We start from the raw sequence: 19597 nt of genomic DNA, 5'->3' as shown, positions 1-19597 counted from the left end.
TTCCTGCTGTTCCTCTGAGTATTCTACTTTTTTTTTTTAAAGCAGCCATATGGTTCCACATATAGGCCTTTGTGTTTAGTATGGATTTCTATGGTCTTTGCTAGGAGGCACTGCTCATAGGATTCTCTGGGGGTGTACCTTTAGGCTGCTTGCATATTTAACCAGTGAGCCACGCCCCCTTGAAACAAAAAGACCCCTAAAAATTAGGCCTAAATTAAATGTCCCATGCAACTGTATGGTGTATTTTGAAAAGAAAAACCCTGAAGTACTCGGGGGAGCAGCGGGAATACAGTTAGATCAATAACTGGACTCTTGACCTAGTGACAGGTCCTCCTTAAGTGGTAACAACCCCCATTTAATGTGTGAGAACTGATGATGGTGGAAGCTTCATAGTGGAATTATTCTTTACATGTGGCCACTGATTTTTGGCATAGGAGAGCAGAACTCTTAATAACGTTGGATCAGCTAGTCCTTTTTCGACGTGCAATAGGCGGACACTCGGATGTAGTAGTCTGGGTGTCTGCCTCCAGTAGGCGTACACTCCCGAAAATGATGCACGGTAGAGCTCACGTTCACTCTGTGGGCACCATTGCAGTCTATGGCCCTGTCGGCGCATGCGCCCAAATCCCGTTTTGCGGGGAGTTCGGTTGTATGACCCAACGGGACCAAAGAACTGGTGCCGAAACGCAGTGTGAAAGCACCATTACTGCTGGTGACAGACCATATGTCTTTATTTTGTTTTGTATGTTGAGTGTTTACAAACTGACTTTTAAGATCCGGAATAATCATGATTTACTGGTTTTTTTTGTTTTGTTTTTTAAATACAGGAGACCAATATGCACTGACTCCCCCAAACCTCCAGCACAAACTGTACCTTCTGGGGAGTCTGTTTATGGACACAAGGATCAAAACCCTCCTAATCGGGCATTCGTCAGCTCCACCTCCCCTCCCCAGATGTCTAACACCAATCCTTCGGTGAGTGATTTGGGACATGGATCAGTTTGCACATTTTAATCAGATGGGATCTTTCATTTTCTAGAAATCATTTCTCTTATATTACGACAATAAGTAAGGCTGTGTGCCCACTATGCGTTTTTTAAGCGTTTCCGCAGCGGCAATTCTGCAGCAGAAACACTTAAAAAACGCTTGGTAGAAGGCCTGCCATGTTCCCCAATGATAATCTGCATGTGCTGTGCACATGCTGCGGAAATTTCCGCTGCGGATTATCATTGCGGAAAAATCCACAGCACTACCAATTATTTTACGTAATCGCAGCGTTTTCGCCGCCATTGACTTGAATTGACTCGCTTAATATCCGCATGACTACATGTGCACATGCGGATAGTAAGCGATTCAATGTGCGGATGGTACCCGGGTTTGGAGAAGAGGAGACTCTCCTCCGGACCCAGGTACCATAGTACCTGTAAAAAAAAACAAAAAAAAAACATTATACTCACCTTCGTGAGTCTCCATAGCGATGCGTCCTGGCTCCCCGGCAGCTCGCGATGGTCTAAAAGGACCTGCCATGACGTCATTTATAGTGTGAACAAGTTGTCAAGCACTTTCCAAGTGATGCTAAAATAGCTTAGAAAGCGCTTGTCAACCCGCATGCGAAATCGCATGATCAAAACGCTTCACAAACACTTGTCCCTGGCTGAAAAAACGCATGCACAATCCACATGTACAATCCGCATGTGTTTTTTTTCTGCCAGGGAGATGCAGAAACGCTCATGAAAAATCCAGAGCATTTCTGCATCGTGGGCACATAGCCTAACTGATGAAGATCACGGCTCCTACTTTATGCTTTATCCAAAGACTGTGTCTACATTAACCACTTCCTGCCATCGCAAAAACACCAATTTTTATAAAACATTAAGCTTAAGATTAATAGGGGTGCCCAAACTTTTTCATATGACTGTACCTCTGAAAAAGTGTATTATTGATGTCCCAAGCTGCATACAAATTGCACGGTCCGGTCTGATGGGTGAATCCAGAATGCGCTCAGCGCTGCCCCAATCCTTTCAGATGCCGCCTCATCCATCTTCATCAAAGTGGAAGACATCTCCTAGGGTATTCACACAAGTGTCACAGGTCACACAGGTCTCTCATTCCACTGAGCAGGCGCGAGACTTTTAGCTCTGTGTGGATGACGTAGGACACGTCATCCACTTCCATCAAGATAGAAGAGGCGGCGTTTGAAGGGACTAGGGCAACGCTGATCAAAATCTGGAGTAGCCCATTGGACCAGACCATGCAATTTGCATGCAGTGCAAGGCAAGATTAAAAACACTCTTTTTGGAGGGGTGCTGGGGCACCTATGAGGGTATAAAAGGATTGTAGGAAACCTGTTTACATGCTTTTAACGGTGATGGGCATGGTTTGTAAAGTATACAACTGGTGACAGGTTTAAAAGTGGTTTAGAGATAATACCAGAGAGGTCTATTACCTGGCAAACTGTCAAATGTATAACTTAACATGTTTTCAGGCGGAGATGGAGGACGATCGACCAAAGGAAACCCCTTGCCTTCATTTGGAAGATAGATATAAACCTGAGAAAAGAAAGTAAAGTCAGTTACAGAAAGTGGTGGGGCATGAAAAACCAGTGAGCAGAACAGTGCCCTGAGCCACAGAAACACCAAGAATCCCAATCAGCATACTCGATTAAAAGGAACAAGTTAACAATATTTGCTCTAAACTAGAAGAGGAGGTGCTGGATAATGCAGTGCAGAATATTTCAGTGCATACCCATGTTGACACTATATGGTGCACGGTGGTGCAGAAATTCCTATTTTATCTATAGGCAAATTAGACTCAAGTCCACCGGTGGGCGGATCAGCACACTTGCGGTCCTGTGCTCCTCTCTGCTTCCCCCACCAGTGCCACTCTCCACTACCTGATTGGCAGCCAACAAAGGCTTTGCTGTTAGACGTCACCTCTGCTTCCCACTGCCAATCAAGTAGCACAGGGTGGCACCAACAAGGAGAAAGAAGTGAAGCCGAGGATTGAAAGTGCACAGATATGCCCATCAGCGGGCTTGTGAGCCTAATTTGCATATATAGGGGACTAAATAAAGGTGAAACAGTTATCCATGGAAATGTTTTATATTGCATTATCCTGAACTACCTCAGCTAGCCTTGGGCAAATGTCCCTGAAAGATTCCCTTTAAACTTCAGTTTCTGCAGTGATTACAACACTAAGGCTATGTGCCCACGATGCAGAAATGCTCTGGATTTTTTCCTGAGCGTTTCTGCATCTCCCTGGCAGAAAAACCGCACGCGGATTGTACATGCGGATTGTACATGCGTTTTCCTGCCAGGGACATGCGGATGTGAAGCGTTCTTCACATGCATTTCCACATGCGGATTGTACATGCGTTTTTCCTGCCAGGGACAAGTGGATGTGAAGCGTTCTTCACATGCATTTCCGCATGCGGGTTGTCAAGCGCTTTTAGCATCACTTGGAAAGTGCTTGTCAACTTGGTCACACTATATAAATCCATGCAACCGGCATGGATTTATATAGTGTGACCGAAAGAATGGTAAAATATAAAAAATAAATATCATACTTATCTTCTGATGGCCCCCGGTGTCTTAATTCAATGAGTCTCGGCTTGCCAGCAGCTCACGGTACACTGAAGGACCTGCCGACGTCAGCGGTTGCGTGACCCGTCACATGACTAAATGACGTCATGGCAGGTCCTTGAGTTCACCGCGATCTGCTGGCAAGCAGAGACAAGGACACCACAGGTTCTATGGTACTCGGGTCCAGAGGAGAGTCTCGTCTTCTCCAAACCGCATGTACAGATGCAGTGATGCAGATTCCATGCGTTCCAATGCAAGTCAATGGCGGCAAAAACGCAGAGCTTCCACAAAATAATTGGTAGTGCTGCCGATTATCATTGGGGAACATGGCAGACCTTCTACCAAGCGTTTTTTAAGCGTTTCTGCAGCGGAATTGCCGCTGCGGAAACGCTTAAAAAAAAGCATCGTGGGCACACAGCCTAAAGGTGTAATTTAAATAGTGGCCATCTCAATTATAAGGCCATGTGCCTAGTTTATACTGTCAGATTGGGTCAACACTCTCCCCTTAAAACTTAAAAAAAAATAAGACTCATCCCAATCAGCCCCCACTCTGCTGTATGAATGGACCGCAGCACTCGGAGCACTGCAGCCTCTTCTGCTTTTTACTTGCTTGCTACCTATGTGCTAATGGCTGAGCTGGGTATTGCAGTACAGGCCGTACCCAGTCATTTCAATGGAGCAACCTTAAAATCCCTAGCATAGCTGTTACTCTATACACAGAGCAGAAGTGTAGTTGATTATTATTCTGAACCTGGAACATCCTTTTAATATTAATGATAACTTGGTATTCTATTTCACCATAGGGTAATAGGTATTGTCCCATGGGTATTTAAATATACAGACTACACCTACCAAAATTCCATCACAGGATATGCGGAGGACTTCTCTTACTCGTTCCTGAGAGTTTTGTTCTTTCAAAAATTCCATGCAAACTTCTCCGGTATCCAAAATGCTCACCTGCCAAAGAAGATTCATGGATCACAGAAATGAGCTGGTAGAGAGGGATCCAAGTCCCCACACCACATACCTAACATGCAAGAGTATCAGATAAGGACACATACCACAGCATTCTTGGTTTTCTGCCTGATTGGTTTCAATCTTTCTGAATTAAGTGGAGAAATGATGCTCCTCAGGGAGTGATAGCTCGCAGCTTGTTGAGGCATCTTTGACTTAATATTGTGTGGATTTTCTTCCAATACCGGAAATTTCTTCATTCCTTTTTGTACCCCACATAGGGAAGAGTCGGTGACTTTTTTCTTCACATCGTTCCAGTTGTACAGGAGAGCTTCCTGCTGTGTGGCTGCGTGGCCATAAGGATTTGCTGCGGAGTTACTTATATTGCTCACATCTTGGGATTTTTGCATTTGACCTAAAAAGAAAAAAACTGTATGATTTAGTCCAGAAACACTGGCCAAGTTTTCTTTTTAAACTAACAGAGCCACCAACACAGATGTGAACGTAACCTAAGGGTGCATTCACACCACCGACGGCCTCCAGACCTGAACCAAGGGCTTCATATCACAGGGACCTGAAGTTGAGCTGGGTATGTCGGCCCAAACACAAAGGCAAGTCCACCTCTGGCTATGCTTGGGGCAGACTTTTAGCCAAAACATTTTTAACCACTTCGCACCAGAGCCTGTTTTCGCCTTCGTGACCAGGCCAATTTTTTCAATTCTGACCACTGTCACTTTATGAGGTAATAAGCTTCAACAGATCCCCCTGATTCTGAGATTGTTTTTTGTGACATCTTGTACTTCATGATAGTGGTAAAATTTCTTCGATATCACTTGTGTTTATTTGTGGAAAAAAAAAAAAATCGGAAATTTGGCGAAAATTTTGCAATTTTCAAACTTTGAATTTTTATGCCCTTAAATCAGAGAGCTATGTCACACAAAATAGTTAATAAATAACATTTCCCACATGTCTACTTTACATCAGCACAATTTTGGAACCCAAATTTTTTTTTGTTAGGAAACTGTAAGGGTTAAAATTTGACCAGCGATTTCTAATTTTTCCAAAAACATTTTTTTAGGGACCACATCTTATTTGAAGTGACTTTGAGGGGCCTTTATGACAGAAAATACCCAAAAGTGACACCATTCTAAAAACTGCACCCCTCAAGGTGCTCAAAACCACATTCAAGAACTTTATTAACCCTTCAGGTGCTTCACAGGAATTTTTGGAACGTGGAAGAAAACAATGAACATTTAACTTTTTTTCACAAAAATGTTACTTTAAACCCAATTTTTTTTATTTTCACAGGGGTAACAGGAAAAAATGGATGACACAATTTGTAGTGCAATTTCTCCTGAGTATGCCGATACCCCATATGTGGGGGAAAACCACTGTTTGAATCTAAAATTTGCTTGAATAATTAGCGGACGCCATGTTGCGTTTGGAGAGCCCCTGATGTGCCTAAACAGTGGAAACCCCCCACAAGTTAAATCATTTTGGAAACTAGACCCCTCAGGGAACTTATCTAGATGTGTGGTGAGCACCTTGAACCCCAAGGTGCTTCACAGAAGTTTATAATATTGAGCTGTAAAAATAAATTTTTCACATTTTTCCCACAAAAATGTTTTTCATCCCCTAATTTTGCATTATCATAAGGGTAATAGGATAAATTGCACCATGAAATTTGTTGTGCAATTTCTCCTGAGTACGCCGATACCCCATATGTGGGAGAAAACCACTGCTTTGGTGTACGGCAGGGTTCGGAAGAGAAAGGAGCGCTATGTTGGCTGGGATAGGTTGCAGATACCATGTCACATTTGAAGAGTCGCTGACATGCGAAAACAGCAGAAACCCCCACAAGTGACCCCATTTTGTAAACTACACCTCTCAAGGAATTCATCTAGGGAAGTAGTGAGCATTTTTTAATTTTTAAATTTATACCATTGGGCAGTGAAGAAAACATAATTATATTTTTACCACAAAAAAATGTTTTAGCCTCAGATTTTACATTTTCACACAGGGCAATGGGTAAAAATGGTGCCGAAATGCATCACACAATTTCTTCTAAACGTGGCAATACCCCATATGTGGCTGTACCGTACCGCATCCCGGGAGGGATGGAGCGCTATTTGACTCTTGGAGAACAAATTATTGCAGAATAGTTTGCGGATTCCATATACATAGCCCCTAAGTGCTAGAAGAGCAGAATCCCCCCTCAAGTGACCCCATTTTGGAAATTAAGCCCTTTGGGAATTTACCTACAGGTGTAATGACAATTTTGACTCCATGGGTCTTTTCCAGAAACAAGCAGCAGTGGATGTTTCTGAGTGAAAATTTCAAACTGCTATTGAAGTGACCAGTACGCTGTAGTGACCAGTACGTTGTGCCCAGATCATGCTTCTGGAGACATGCACCGGTAAATTAGTCAAGCTCTCATCGCTACAGGAATGCCAAACATGTGGACCCTAAATGTAGTTTAGGCACATTGTGGGGCTCAGAAGGGAGGGAGGCATTTGGATTTGGGAGAACAAAATTTTCTGAATTTCTTTTGGGGGGCAAGGGCCATTTCGCTTTTCCAGAGCCTTTCTGCTACCAGTAACTTGGAAGTCCCTTATATTTTTAACAGATGACGGACCTGAATGGGGACTAGCTTTTTTTGAGGACTGAGTTGAAGCTTTTATTGGGAACATTTTACATAACATTTATCCGGCGCTCTACGCTGAGCACTTACATCGGGGTTTCCATCTAAATTTCCAAGTGATGTAATTCAGATGAAACCCCTGCAGGATCCATTCACTATAAAGAGGCAGCAGAGTTACTCTGGACTCCGTCTGGCCTCTGTTTAGCGGTGTCCTTTTTTTCAGAAGTGCACAAAATTGTGGCCAACGGCACCCACAGTGGCTATATCGGCCTCATTACAGGGAATCTTCCGTCATGGGTTCCGTCTGAATCCCGTATTTCAGAAATTTACACGGAAACTCTGGTGTAAGTGCTCAGCGCAGAGCACAGGATAAACGTGAGCAGAGCCTTACTGCGATCTTTGGGAGACATAACAAACAAATCACTAGCAGGTGAAGAATTGGTTTTATTTATTTTTTACGCCGTTCCTCGTGTGGTATAAGTGATGAGATTACTTTATTCTTCGGGTCGGTGCGATTACAGCTATACCAGATTCATATCGGGTTTTTATGACTGACAGCTGTCACACACTAAAAAACGCTTTATCTTGCAAAATCTGTTTTTTGCATCGCCATATCTTGACAGCTATAATTTTTCCATATTTCGGCCAACAGAGTCATGTGAGGGCTTGTTTTTTGTGGGACGAGTTGACATTTTTATTGGTACCATTTTTGGGTACGTGACATTGTTTGATCGCTTTCTATTCCGTTTTTTGGGAGGTAAAATGAACAAAAATCAACAATTCAGGAATTGTTTTTTGAGATTTTTTTTATGCCATTCTGCGTGTGGTAAAAGTGATCAGGCAGCATTATTCTTCGGGTCAGTACGTTTACAGCGATACTACACTTACCGTATATTTTTTTTTACATCGCTTTATTCTGAGAGCTATAACTTTTTTATTTTTCAGCTGATGGAGCTGTATAGCGGCTTTTTTTTTTTTGCGGAACAAGATGACGTTTTCAGCGGTACCATTTGTATTTCCATTTTGCTTTTTGATCGCATTTATTACACTTTTTGTTTGGCGATATGATGAAAAAGCATAGCTTTTTGCTCCGTTTTTTTTTACGGTGTGCACAGAAGAAGTTAATTAGTATGACAGTTTTATAGATTGGGTTGTTTCGGACAAGGCGACACCAAATATGTGTACTTTTTTTGTTTTTGCATAAATATATTGATTTATTGGTTTAATATTTTATTTATTTATTTTGTGATTTTATTTTTTAACAGTTTAAAAACATTTTTTAGACTTTTTTTTTTTTACATTTTTACTTAGTCCCTGTATGGGACATTAATTTTTATTTTTCTAATCACTGTTCTCATGCAATGCAATAGACATGTATTGCATTGCATGAGAGCTCTGCTGACAGTGTAGAACTGTCATTATCTCCTGCTAGACTGCAGGACACTGTACATGTCAGACCCGGAGGCGGTCATGTAATCTCCGGCTGCCATGACAACGCCAGGTCCTCTCAGACATCAGGGGGCCGTCGGAGAGGTAAGTGGACGACCCCCTCTCCTCTCACTATCTTCTAAATGCCGCGATCGCTATAGATCGCGGCATCTAGAAGATAGCAAAGGGTTAACATCATTGGGACCTGATCCAATCAGGTCCCGATGATGTCCCCTGTCAGAGCTGTCGCTCTGCACCGCACCAGCAGCGCTTACAGGATCCTGGGGGTCCTGAGCGCTGCGGGACCACCGACCGTTTATAAACGTCGGCACTGCACAGAGCCCAGGCAGCGCCAAAGTTTATATACAGTGGGCGGTCGGGAAGCGGTTAAGGATGTTCTGAGACACAATACTGAGACAGAAGTAGATGGAGCACGACCAAATATACCAGGAGAAGGGTTTTGGGAATAGGGTAGTTAAGGCCACATTCACATGTTCAGTATTTGGTCAATATTTTACATCAGTATCTGTAAGCCAAAACCAGGAGGAACAATCAGAGGTAAAGTATAATAGAAACTCGTCACCACTTCTGTATTTATCACCCACTCCTGGTTTTGGCTTACAGATACTGACCGTAGCCTTTAGTCTATGACCCAAAGATTTGTAAAAGCAAATATTAACAGCATGGCCTACTAAGATAAGGAGAGGAGGCCAGGGAAGAGTAACAGTACACAACAGTACACTACATAACGGTTAAATGTGTTTTCTAACCCCCTCCCAAAGTGATTTACATGACATGTGAGGTGTATGGAGCATGCTCAGGTGCTGAGCCCAATCCATACACAGCGAGTGCCATCTGAATTATATAATTGGCAAATGATAGAATGAGGTACATGAGAGAAACGGAGGCCATTGGTAGGCTTCTGGATGCCATAGCAGCCCATCAGCACCCTGCGATTGTGCTGCACAGGTGCCGATAGACTTAGAGGGAGAACTCTCTCTCTCTCTGTCACCCCTTCACGACGTAAATATATGTCACATGCCGTGTCCCTGACTTTGATGAGGGCTTGCTTGCTGACCCCGCACCTTTCTGACACGACGGATAATTTAATCAGCTGTCATGTGCCTTTTACAGCCGTGGGTGGAGAAGTGATCTGCCCGCAGCTGTTAACTTGTTAAATCCCACTGTCAATCTCTGACAGCAGGATTTAACGTTCACTGACAGGGGCGCGCGTCATTCCACGTTCCCATTGGTGTGCCTGTGACGTGATTGTGGGGCGCCGATGGATTGCCGTGACAGCCGGGGTTCTGCTGTTGACCCACGTGCTTGTCATTATATACTCCTGTGAATGCTGGCCCGTGGCTGGCATTCATAGGAGATCGTGATTTCTGCTATACCACAAGTGATCGGTTAATCGCAGCTTCAAGTCTCCTAAAGAGACTATTAATTAGAAGTAAAATAAAAAAGAAAGTTTTAAATATGAAAAAAAAAAAAAACACAAAAGTTCAAATCAACCCCCATTTTTGCACTACTGAAAACAAAACAAACAAAAAAAAAAAAACACAACACATTTAGTATTGATCAAAATATAAATTAATCCGAGCGGTAAACAGCGTAACAAGAAAAAAAAAAAACGAAATGCCAGAATTAATTTTTTTTGGCCGCCACAACATTCCAATTAAACACAATAAAAGGCGATCAAAACATTGTATCTACCCCAAAACGGTATCAATAAAAACATCAGCTCAGGGCACAAAATATAAGCCCTCGCCCGGCCACCCACCCTGTATATAGCAGCTGGCTCCTGCCACGGAGGGGATGGGCATAACTCCTGTGCCCGGATTCATCATCACGCCATATATGTATGGCTTGGTAAGGGAAATAACACATCACCCCAACCTACATGAAAAAAACAAAAACAGCACACTACACAAGTTTGCTTCTGTACTGACCGACAGCATCATATTGCCATGTTATCACACTCTTAACACTGTAAAACCGAAACGACAACAGCAGAATTGCAGAACCCTCCACCCGTTTATTTGGTACGTTATATGACAGGTTGCATGGGGTCATTAAATCTACAACTTCTCTCACAAAAAACAAACCCATGTTAAACGACATAAAAATAAAAGCTATGGTCCGTGGAAGAAGGGAAAGTAAAAAACATGAGCGCAAAAATTGTCTCAAATGGGAAGGAGATAAAGCAGTATTCCCAGCTTAAAGGGAATCTGGCAGCAGGTTTTTGCCATGTAATCTGAAGACTGTATGCTGTAGGGGTTAAAACACAGATTCCAGTGATGCAGCTCTCATCAAGCTCAGTGGTTTTGTTTGCTTGCAATGATTGTTTTATCACCTTGTGATTATCATTGCTGGGACACAACAGCACCTGCATGCTAGTCGGACACGCCCCGTCCTGTGATAGGCACCTCACTGTGTACAGACATTGCATATACAGAGTCTGGTGTGGGTGGGGTTAGCTTTCTCAGCCATGCTTCATTGCTAAATCTAAAAACTCTGATTTTGGTTAAACTGCTGCACCCAGTAAACAGAGATACATCGTTGGATTCAGGGTTTCTTAGCCTACATCAGGCTGCACTCAGATGAGGTAGCAAAAACCTGCTGACAGATTACTTTTAAGTTTTCATGGCATTGTATAAGGTATGCTATAACATTAGAATAAAAATTGATTCTTCTTCAAGAAGTGTCTCATTTTAGCACAATGCCAGCATGTAATATGATAAGAAAGCCCCTTATAGGAATTGAAATGTTTCACCAAGTCGCATCACAAGCTGGGGGATACCTAATTATTTTCCTGCACCTAATAGTGAAACATGCACTTTGTATATACTGCAGGCACTTTAGTGGTAAAAACTTTACAGGACAAGACACAGTAACTGAGGATAGTAGCTTTCCAACTCAGGGTTAAAACCTGTTTATTCAGCAAATTCTGAATCATACCACACTGGAAAGGAATCCTAACTACAAGTTCTTATTTAGTTTCTCCCACTGAGAGCAATCAACCAAGATTCCACAATGGACACATACCATTTAATTGCATGGCTCCAAACCATTGCTGCACGGTTTCAGCTTGGCCCCTTTCATCACACCGGACACCTGAGAGTTTTGGAGGACAGAAAAATTCAGACCTTAAAACAAAAATAAAAAAAGCAATGTTAAAAATGAAGAAAAGAGTCATGTTACAATATAAGGTCCATGTGTCTAATGTACAGACTAATGTTCTCTGTGCTTGAAATCAGGACCTCAGGAACACCAAGTCACTATCACACAGCAGCGCCCATCATGATGCCATGCAGAACCTGTAGACCAGGTGGCTCAACTAAACAAGTTTCAAACTGGTCATGTTACTTTTATTAAATGGACAGGAGAGGTGATCAAATAAGCGTCTAATATTGATTTTGGGTGATCTCTATGTATAGCGTTGAGGGTATGCTTCATGTTCTGTCGTCAAAAATATGATAGAAAAAAGAGGGAGGTTTATAATTTGTATACGCCATTCTTCCACCCTGTTACTTCCACACTATCAAGATGGAAGGAGAGGACTACCTAAACTGCTATAATCAAAGCAAAAAATAAGCAAAAATAATACCAAGGAACAACATATGTCAAGAAGTCTTAACTGTAGTATAGACTTGAGGGAAATGTATACTATCTGTTTTTCATCTCTATTCGTATATCAGCAGTAGACTCATAACAGGGACAGAAGGGACAGCCACCGAGGAGCAGGGGCGCCATTCTCGTGACCAAGGGTGCCAACCTCCGCTGGCAGGCAGGACCAGCTTTAGGTACGGACTAGGGACACATTGAGGTCAGAGTGGTTTTCCTTTATTTCAACAAGGGAAACTGCTATCCATTTAGTTACACAACTGGGTTTTTTTCGTTGGTGAATTTTAATGATATTCAATAAAAAGTAAATGTTTTAAAGGCAATATAAATATGCTTCATGTTCTGACCAGATCCCCACCATTCTAGAGAAAAAGTTCTGCTGTGTCCTCCATCGCCAATTTACTCTATGGTGAAATAGCATCTATGCCAAGAGAAGAAAGACTCAAGACTTTGGAAACTAAGACACACTGAACACTGGAAGCACACGCAATAGTTTCGTTTCTTGGTGTGAGACAGATTAGCCACAAGACCTCTGACAAGAAGCAAAATGGAACTCCAGGGACACACTAAACATTACAACGCTTCATGCACATTATCATTTCTCCTCTATTACAGTAAAACAGTTATATTTTCTGTTTAGAGACAGAAAGAAAATACAACAGGCAATGAGAGTGGAAAAGAATCCTAAATATTCTCCTGGATAATTTACCTTTCCACACCTGCGGAGCACCATACAGTCATGTTGCCTTCATGAAACTGGAAATCTAAATGAGATGTGATTTTATACCATGAACACACCGGGAGCATTACTGAAACCCCCCGGGCGGCATCAGCCATCTGCAGGAGATGCCCACTGGGGACGCCACCACCTGCAGACACCGCCACATACTGTGTAGGGCCCAATACAAGCTCAGCAGCTGGCATCATAAGAGGCTCCATGTACAGTAGGCTTTTATCACCTGTATCTGCAGGGTCATGCCCATCTTTTTACTCCTTCCGAAAGACAGGGAAGCATGTCACAGAGAAGAGTGACCTGTCAATCAGTGACCGTAGGCCAGGGAGGGCGGAGAAAGACTAATTGGGGCTGGAGAGATGTAGGTGTAGGGCCAAGCCCCCTGAACTTCGGCTCATTAGTATAAAAATTGGAATTATGGATTCTCAGCAATGGAATCAATGATTTATAAAGGAAAGGCATGGATTTATTTGGCATTACAGCGCCCTAAACTCAGATTATATCAGTTTGGGTGTACAAAACCTGCTAAGAGGTTCCCTTCAATGCTGCTCATTTAGGTCACAAAACAAACCACTTGGCTCCAATACGAGTACCAAGATTTGACCCTATTAAACTTGTGTAATCCTGCCTGAAACAACTGTATTTAGAGTGATTATTGTACAAAAAATACCTTCTCTTGTCCAATGAGACATGAAAGGAGAAGGCTTCAGCCAACTTAGAAATATGACTTCTATTGTAATTGTACTATGTATAAACTTATGAAAAGCTGTAGATTAGTATTTCTTTCATAGATGAATATGAATAAAAAAAAATTAAATAGACTTTACTTACGGAGCCTTCTCCTTCACCGGGGGAGAGGTAAGTCTATCCAAAGAGCCGTGGGCAGCTTTTTCTGTAAACATCTGGGGGATGTCACCATAACTGTTGGCAGGAGAGGATGTGGAGGTCCGGTACCCGCTCAGCTGACCTGCTTTATTCAATGTCTCCACAGAGTGACATCTGTCCACATAGCTGTTTGCTTTACTGTGTGTTTGGCTACGAGAAGCCCCTGTCCTGTCAGAAGAATGAGCCCTCCGGAGGTAGCGAGAATGTGGCCTGTCTTCACTGGCAACTGCCTTTCTGCCCCTCTTGTCAGAAGAGTCATTTTCCTCTCTCTGACAATTGTGAAAGCTTCCACCATCCATCATCAAGACATCATTTGGTTGTCTATCCTTGAATTGAAAGACATTCAGTTTGCTGGGAAGTGAAGGTCCTGATAAAATCCTTTTCTCCTGTAAGCGCCCACTAACACTAACCTCAGAAGAACCAGTAAATCCTGTAGAAATGGTAGCATGGCCGCTGTCAATGGAGTCTTCAACAGCTCCCATATCATCGCAGGTGGAAGAAGAATACCCAGTCATGAATGGGTGGTCCAGCACAGATGAGAGACTTAACCGATCTGCAGGGTTTTTGCGCAGCAACTGAAAAATGAGTTCCTTAGCCTCCCTTGATACAAAATTGGGCATTTCATAGTCGGCCAAAACTATCTTATTTAAAGTGTTCTTCACAGTATCGGTGTCAAAAGGAGGTCTTCCCACAAGAAAAGTATACACCATGCAACCCAAGGACCACACATCGGATTCAAGGCCATGAGCGCTCCGGGTGGCTATTTCAGGAGCAATGTAGTTCGGTGTGCCGCACATTGTGAAGTGCTTCTCATTGGGCAATTTCAACTGAGCTGCCAGTCCAAAGTCTGCAATCTTAATGTTCATGTCACTTGAGAGAAGGAGGTTGGAAAGGGTGAGATCCCGGTGCAGGATACCATGAGAATGTAGATACAGCATCCCCTTTACTATCTGCTCAATGAAATGACGTGCTGTGGAAGAAGACGACGACACCATGTAAGGAATGCATAAAGCCAGGGCTTCCACTGCGTATACTAGTTGTAGTAATATCAAACATTACCGCAACTCACAAATCAAGATCCACAGGACAGGTGATAACTGTAGGATCACTGGGGGCACCATCAATAACTAGACTTAGGGTACTGCTCTATATTGATGTCTATGGGACTGACGGAGCCAGTGGAGTGCTGTCCTTGGCTCTATCACTGCCATAGACCGTGAATAAAGCAACAGCGCTAAGTCTACCTCCTCTGCAGCAGAGGTCGGAACCAGAGTTCTGGTAATTGGTGATGCATCCAGTAATCAAACATAATCCTGAGGAAAGGGTAAAGATGGTTTTGTGGGCTAACCTCTTTCATATGGGAAGAATTCTTATCACAACCTCGTCACTAGTTTCATTACATAGAAGCACAGTGACCATAAAGACAGTGTGGAGCCCGAGCACAGAAAAAAAAAAAATGTAATAAATGAATAAGTACTTATATGCTTGATTTACAACTCTCTGTAGTCCATGCCCCCACGCATACTATAGTCTGATGTTTACCTGCTCATATTTTTTTTAAATAACATGTAGCAGGAGAAATTTGAATAGGAAAAGTCTACTATGAATTTGCAAATAATAACATTTCTTAATGTACACGAACAAGACTTTCCAAAATTAAGTCTTTTACAGGACTCGGTTGACATCTGTGCTTGGTATTTCTGAAATATAAGTGTAGCGCTGTGCCCCTGAATGCCACACACCAGCAGGGCCCCATTTTACCAAAACAAAAAGAGCAGCACAGATTTACAGCGGCACCTCCAACGCAGATGTGGACTGAGCCTAAATGGGGCTCTGCCCTATAGGTGTATAATACAATTCAGCATCTATGAAGCCCACTGTACACTCACCTTCTTTCTCATTAAATGGCTTCTTTCTGTTCTTTAAATATCTGTTCATCTCTCCATTGTGACACATCTCTAGTATCAGGTAAACATAATTGCTGTCCTCAAAATAGTTGTAAAGCTAAAAACGGGGAAAGAAAATGTGGATGAAGTTTTCTAAAATAAAAGTTTGTAAAATCACGATGGCTCCACGTCATAAACTCTCATACCTCCAAGATAGACGGATGTTTGAGCTGGCAGTGGATCTCCACCTCATTTCGCACCCTCTGCACCATGCCAACCCTCTGCATGGCCTTTTTGTCTATCTAAGGTAGGGAAAAAAAAAAAAGACATCAAATTAAATGTTAGGCACAAATTAGATTAGGCTGATATAATAAAGGAGTGCCAAACGCAAAATGCATGCAATATTAACAAATTTACATGGGACTTACCATTTTGATTGCAACCTCGATGCCAGTATTTATGGACTGCGCCCTGTAAACGCAGGCAAAGGAGCCTTTTCCCAGGAGGTTGAGGACCTTGAAGTCCTTGAGAATAAAAAGATAAAAAGGATTAATCACGCAGTGAAGGGGCTATAGGTACCCGATGGTACACACGATCAGACGGGAGAGGATTTACAAGGATCTGCTGCCATGACAGCATGAGTTTCCAGGGTTTCCTACTGTTATGGCAGGTCGATGATCACCGATCCCAGTGTACAGGAGGAGCCCCCAGATCTGCAGCCCGATCCCAGTGTACAGGGGGAGCCCCCAGATCAGCAGCCCGATCCCAGTGTACAGGGGGAGCCCCCAGATCAGCAGCCCGATCCCAGTGTACAGGGGGAGCCCCCAGATCTGCAGCCCGATCCCAGTGTACAGAGGGAGCCCACAAATCTGCAGCCCGATCCCAGTGTACAGGGGGAGCCCACAAATCTGCAGCCCGATCCCAGTGTACAGGGGGAGCCCACAAATCAGCAGCCCGATCCCAGTGTACAGGGGGAGCCCACAAATCAGCAGCCCGATCCCAGTATATAGCGGGAGCCCCCAGATCTGCAGCCCAATCCCAGTATATAGGGGGAGCCCCCAGATCTGCAGCCCAATCCCAGTATATAGGGGGAGCCCCCAGATCTGCAGCCCAATCCCAGTATATAGGGGGAGCCCCCAGATCTGCAGCCCAATCCCAGTATATAGGGGGAGCCCCCAGATCTGCAGCCCAATCCCAGTATATAGGGGGAGCCCCCAGATCTGCAGCCCAATCCCAGTATATAGGGGGAGCCCCCAGATCTGCAGCCCAATCCCAGTATATAGGGGGAGCCCCCAGATCTGCAGCCCAATCCCAGTATATAGGGGGAGCCCCCAGATCTGCAGCCCAATCCCAGTATATAGGGGGAGCCCCCAGATCTGCAGCCCAATCCCAGTATATAGGGGGAGCCCCCAGATCTGCAGCCCAATCCCAGTATATAGGGGGAGCCCCCAAATCTGCAGCCCAATCCCAGTATATAGGGGGAGCCCCCAAATCTGCAGCCCAATCCCAGTATATAGGGGGAGCCCCCAGATCTGCAGCCCAATCCCAGTATATAGGGGGAGCCCCCAGATCTGCAGCCCAATCCCAGTATATAGGGGGAGCCCCCAGATCTGCAGCCCAATCCCAGTATATAGGGGGAGCCCCCAGATCTGCAGCCCAATCCCAGTATATAGGGGGAGCCCCCAGATCTGCAGCCCAATCCCAGTATATAGGGGAGCCCCTAGATCTGCAGCCCAATCCCAGTGTATAGGGGGGAGTCCCAAGATCTGCAGCACGATCCCAGTGTACAGGGGGAGCCCCCAGATCTGCAGCCCGATCCCAGTTTACAGGGGGAGCCCCCAGATCTGCAGCCCAATCCCAGTATATAGGGGGAGCCCCCAGATCTGCAGCCCAATCCCAGTATATAGGGGGAGCACCCAGATCTGCAGCCCAATCCCAGTATATAGGGGAGCCCCTAGATCTGCAGCCCAATCCCAGTGTATAGGGGGGAGTCCCAAGATCTGCAGCACGATCCCAGTGTACAGGGGGAGCCCCCAGATCTGCAGCCCGATCCCAGTTTACAAGGGGAGCCCCCAGATCTGCAGCCCAATCCCAGTTTACAGGGGGAGCCCCCAGATCTGCAGCCCAATCCCAGTATATCGGGGGCGCCCCCATTACCTCGATGTTGTTCTCCCCCTGGAGCAGAGGTTTGCAGCCCCCTCCGTCCTGCTGGTCACGGTCTCCCTCTGGGGACTGCTCCCTGGAGGTGAGGTTGGGGAAGAGGAAGGTGAGGACCCTCTCCAGCATGTTGCCAGCAGCAGTGTGCAGACACTAGTGACGAGGACTCACTACATCCCGGTGCTGTTCCCGCTGTCCCAACTGACAGCAGCACAACATGACAACAGCTGCACAACATGCCAGCCCCCGGGGACGCCATAGTAACTACAGCTCCCTGCCACCATAGCAACCGGGGAGCCACGGAGCCCTGGCAGCGCCTACCTCTATCCTCCCGCCTATGCTGCTCGCCATGGCTCATCCTCGCTGGCTCACGGCAGGACCCGGGGCTGTGGCGGTGACCGGGGGGGTGTCGGCGGGGAAGGCTGCGGCTCTCGGGTTCATTCCCGCGACTGAAAGTTGTTGTTTGAAAATTCCGCCCGTTATAGTCACGTGATGCGACGGAGGTGACGTCAGAGGAAGCGCCAGCGCTGCCCGAGGTTGTGAGGAGCTCCGTGTCTATTGTCAATAAAGTTTGATTTCCGCGGCTGCCAGTGCTGAGAGTGCTCATAAGATGCGGTGTGCGGCGTACTGCGCCGGGTGTCAGGACGGCTCCTGTAGTGTGCCGGGGGCTGCACGGACGGTTCTTACACGCCCGTGATGTGAGCAGTATATGGCGTCTGACTGCTGTGTAATGGCTGAGGACCTGCGCGGTGCAGGGGGCTCTCTCATGGTAGAGTGTGCAGTTACAGGGTACATGGCGACCTCCGTATCAGGCGCTGCAAGGCTGTGGTCACAGCTTGGTTTTTTTTACAGCAAATTTTCAGCTGCATTTTACAGCACCAGCGAAGTCTATGAGATTCTAGAAAGCTCATTCACACAGCTTGTTTTTTTTTTAATCAGGATTTTGTGCTTTTACGTGTTTTTTTGCAGAATAGAGCATGTCACTACTTTTAGCGTTTTTCACCCATTGGAAGTAATGGGTAATGAAAAAATGCCTAGTGTGAACATGGCTATCAGGTTTTGCTGCATTTTTAGTGACTATTAGCGAGTACAGCAGTATGTGAAACACCTTTATTTTTCATTTTGCCATCTTGTCTTGGTCACTTGAGATGGCAGTTTGTATTAGGACAGTGTAATTAAATTAGTGATATGTAGAGGCATAAACATTGGCTGAGCTAGGTGTGAGATTGAACAATACCTGTGGCCCAGTGAGGTGTGAAATTGAACAATCTCTGAGCATCTCAATGGCTGACCATACTATTAAAGTAAATAGTGTCCTACAAACTCAATGCACTGCCAATGTCTAAACTATTCCTGAACAATTCACCTCACCCCACTGTTGCATTTGTAATTCTGGTTAATATGGTTACATGTATGTCGTGCATGGGTGACCTGTGTTCATACTTCTGTGGTGGAAGCAAAGCTGAACTTTGGGATCCTGAAAAACACATCAAAAACGCACCAAACCCTGCGTTTTTGAAGTAGCTTCTTTCCTGCCAAGAAATCAGGTTTTGCTGCAGAAAAAAAAATGCAATGTGTGAACTTATCCTAAGAGAAAAAAACGCCAGGGACGGAGCCTGGTGGGACAGGGTTCCTTAGTGGTTTCTCCACCAGCTGCCCTGGGCTGACAGGATTCTCCTTGCATGTGTGTAGGCAGAGAGAGACC

At 44.7% G+C, this 19597-nt stretch overlaps 1 protein-coding gene across 2 annotated transcripts in view; it reads right to left on the bottom strand.

Moving 5' to 3' along the window:
* PLK4 (polo like kinase 4) overlaps nucleotides 1-18422 on the bottom strand; it is a 30481-nt gene extending 12059 nt beyond the window's left edge. Inside the window, exons 1-9 of one of the 2 annotated variants that reach the window (XM_073641543.1) lie at nucleotides 18214-18422; nucleotides 16164-16259; nucleotides 15942-16037; nucleotides 15739-15853; nucleotides 13796-14819; nucleotides 11653-11753; nucleotides 4643-4950; nucleotides 4434-4538; nucleotides 2447-2549 (exon numbers count right to left, since the gene is read on the bottom strand). In XM_073641543.1, the coding sequence (XP_073497644.1) occupies nucleotides 2447-2549; nucleotides 4434-4538; nucleotides 4643-4950; nucleotides 11653-11753; nucleotides 13796-14819; nucleotides 15739-15853; nucleotides 15942-16037; nucleotides 16164-16259; nucleotides 18214-18243 (1978 nt within the window). In that variant the 5' untranslated portion in view covers nucleotides 18244-18422. Of the gene's footprint in view, nucleotides 1-2446; nucleotides 2550-4433; nucleotides 4539-4642; nucleotides 4951-11652; nucleotides 11754-13795; nucleotides 14820-15738; nucleotides 15854-15941; nucleotides 16038-16163; nucleotides 16260-17892; nucleotides 18127-18213 lie in introns of those variants that run through there. The other variant, XM_073641535.1, reaches the window with a different exon arrangement.
* Nucleotides 18423-19597: the final 1175 nt, after the last annotated feature.

This window comes from Phyllobates terribilis, unplaced genomic scaffold (genome assembly GCF_046119375.1).
Source record: "Phyllobates terribilis strain yellow unplaced genomic scaffold, ASM4611937v1 Scaffold_1__5_contigs__length_1240528914, whole genome shotgun sequence".
NCBI classification, from domain to species: domain Eukaryota; kingdom Metazoa; phylum Chordata; class Amphibia; order Anura; family Dendrobatidae; genus Phyllobates; species Phyllobates terribilis.
This window is presented reverse-complemented; position numbering and strand designations above follow the sequence as displayed.